Source organism: Cryptomeria japonica, chromosome 11 (assembly GCF_030272615.1).
Source record: "Cryptomeria japonica chromosome 11, Sugi_1.0, whole genome shotgun sequence".
NCBI lineage: Eukaryota > Viridiplantae > Streptophyta > Pinopsida > Cupressales > Cupressaceae > Cryptomeria > Cryptomeria japonica.
The window spans coordinates 516,840,436-516,842,958 of NC_081415.1; the positions used below are offsets into that span (position 1 = coordinate 516,840,436).

Sequence of the window (2,523 nt, forward strand, 5' to 3'; positions counted from 1 at the left end):
TGCCAGGATGATTTGATCTTGGCACATGAAAAGACGTCAGAATTATCCATGCAAACAATGATTGTGTAGCACATTGCAGGCGAGATAAGTCAGCCAGCCACTTGGAGACTTAGTGTAGCGTGACTAAGATGTAGATGTCCTGCGGGATACACATATTGAAATTTTCCATGCAAACAACAACTCATATTGAAATTTTCTGACCACGTCAATGTCCAAGTGTTGGACTCAATAACCACTCCTGCCATGGTGATCTCTATCTCTTTTGTCTTCCTCCTCACACTTTGCTCCATAAATCAATCAACAAATAGTACAGACAGACATTCAGGACACACAATGATTTTTGTGGAACGCACAATGGAATTCCTGAACATCTCATGGATTTCTATGATTATAATCGTTCTCCTCGTAGGTTATCTACTAGGAAAACCTAGGAAAATGTCCAAAATGCCGCCTGGGCCAACGCCCTTACCCATCATTGGCAACCTTCATTTAATCTCCCGTCTTCCTCACCGATCCTTTTGCTCTCTTGCCCAAAAATATGGCCCAATTATGACCCTCCACTTGGGTTCTCTCCCAACAGTCATAATATCATCTCCTCAAATGGCTAAAGAAGTCCTCAAAACGCAGGACCATATATTTGCGAGCCGACCTCCCATGGGAGATGACGACCATTTCCTAAGCCCCCAGAAAGTTGCAATCTCCCCATATGGCCCATACTGGAAATTCATACGCAAAATCCTCATCTTGGAGCTTCTTTCCCCCAAGAGATTGAAATCATTTGCCCCACTGAGAGCCCAAGAAGTTTCTAACATGGTACGCTCCATACTACACAAAGCCAGAGCCATTGATAACAGTGGGAGCAACTTCCCAGGTGTAGATTTATCCAGGGAGTTGGGTTTACTTACTAATAATGTCATCTGCAGAATGTCATTTGGGAAGATATGTAATGATGATGAACTGGGGGGAAGAGTATTCAAGGAAGTTTTGAATGATGTAACTGCTCTAGCTGGTGGTTTTAAATACAGCGATTACATTCCCCTCTTGGGTTGGTTTGATTTGCATGGGGATAGACAAAGGCAAGCCGAACTTACTGAGATTTTTCATCTGTTTGTGGAGAGAATTGTGGATGAGCACTTTGAAAGAAGGAAGAAATTCAATGGCTTGGAGTGTGAGGACTTTGTGGATTTGCTGCTTTCTTTGTCTGAAGATGAATCTATGGAGATCAAAATCACCAGAGACCACATCAAGAAAGTTATGTTTGTATGTACACAACCCCAATATCTCTGTAAACTCCTTTTTTCTTACTTCTGAATTCGATGTTTTGTTTCTTGTCCTTCAAGTACATATATATTATAATTTTTAGTGAGAAAATAGTTCGTTTTATCTATATTGTTTATTTTCGTTTTATTTAATTGTTTGTTCATAGGTAAATATTATTTTTCAATAGTTTCAAGTTTGTAGCTGATTATGTGTGTATATATTTATAATCTACGAGATCTTTATATTTCCATCTTGAAATAATAGTTAAATATGTTTAAAACATTTAGTAGAGTTTATTATCATGCTTTTTATTTTATTTTTGGTAGGAATTGTTATCTGCAGCCACAGAGACAACAGCAAGTACACTAGAATGGGCATTGTCAGAATTGCTTAGAAATCCATTGGTAATGAAAAGGGCTCAACAAGAGCTTGATTTTGTAATTGGATTGAACCGTATGGTGGAAGAACCTGATTTGCCTCATCTTCAATATCTGCAATCAATAGTGAAGGAAACATTACGCCTATACCCACCTGCTCCTCTACTCCTTCCTCATCAATCCATGGAACACTCTACAATACAGGGATATCAAATACCCAAGAAAACTCAAGCTTTTGTTAATATATGGGCTATTGCAAGAGATCCACTTTCTTGGGAACAACCCAATGATTTCAAGCCAGAAAGATTTTTAGAAAGCGACATTGATGTCAAAGGTCAATATTTTCAACTCATACCATTTGGTTCAGGCAGAAGAGGATGTCCAGGGACTAATTTGGCTCTAACCTTGACCCAACTTAGCCTTGCACAACTACTACACTGCTTTGATTGGAGTCTTCCTCAAGGGGTAACTCCAATGAACTTGGATATGTCAGAACAATATAGTATTACCATGCCAAGGGTTGTGCATCTTCATGCCATTCCAACTCCACGCCTTCCACTAGACCTCTATCTCCATGCCCTCCATTAGACCTTTATGAACTAAAAGCTTAATATCTAAACTTGTGGAGAAAGATTTATTTATTTAATGTATATCTAAATTCCAACTCCATGCTTTCCACGCCTTCCACTAGACCTCTATGAACTAAAAGTCTAATATCTATACTTGTTGTGAAAGATTTATTTATGTAATGTATATCTAAACTTGTCATGCCATTCCAACTCCACGCCTTCCACTAGACCTCTATGAACTAAAAGCCTAATATCTAAACTTGTTAAAGATCAAGATTTACTTATGTAATGTATATCTAAACTTGTTAAAGATCAAG

The 2,523-nt window shown here is 38.3% G+C and overlaps 1 protein-coding gene across 1 annotated transcript; it reads left to right on the top strand.

Moving 5' to 3' along the window:
• Positions 1 to 354: 354 nt before the first annotated feature.
• LOC131062273 (cytochrome P450 71AU50) lies at positions 355 to 2,225 on the top strand. Its single transcript, XM_057995891.2, has 2 exons — positions 355 to 1,260; positions 1,587 to 2,225. The coding sequence occupies exons 1-2, from the start codon at positions 355 to 357 to the stop codon at positions 2,223 to 2,225; spliced, it is 1,545 nt and encodes a 514-aa protein (XP_057851874.1).
• Positions 2,226 to 2,523: the final 298 nt, after the last annotated feature.

Bases quoted from the DNA above. Each gene is read 5' to 3' on its own strand.
- LOC131062273 (XM_057995891.2), top strand. From the start codon at position 355: ATGGAATTCCTGAACATCTCATGGATTTCTATGATTATAATCGTTCTC. The intron at 1,261-1,586 runs GTATGTACACAA...TATTTTTGGTAG, and splicing joins ACATCAAGAAAGTTATGTTT to GAATTGTTATCTGCAGCCAC.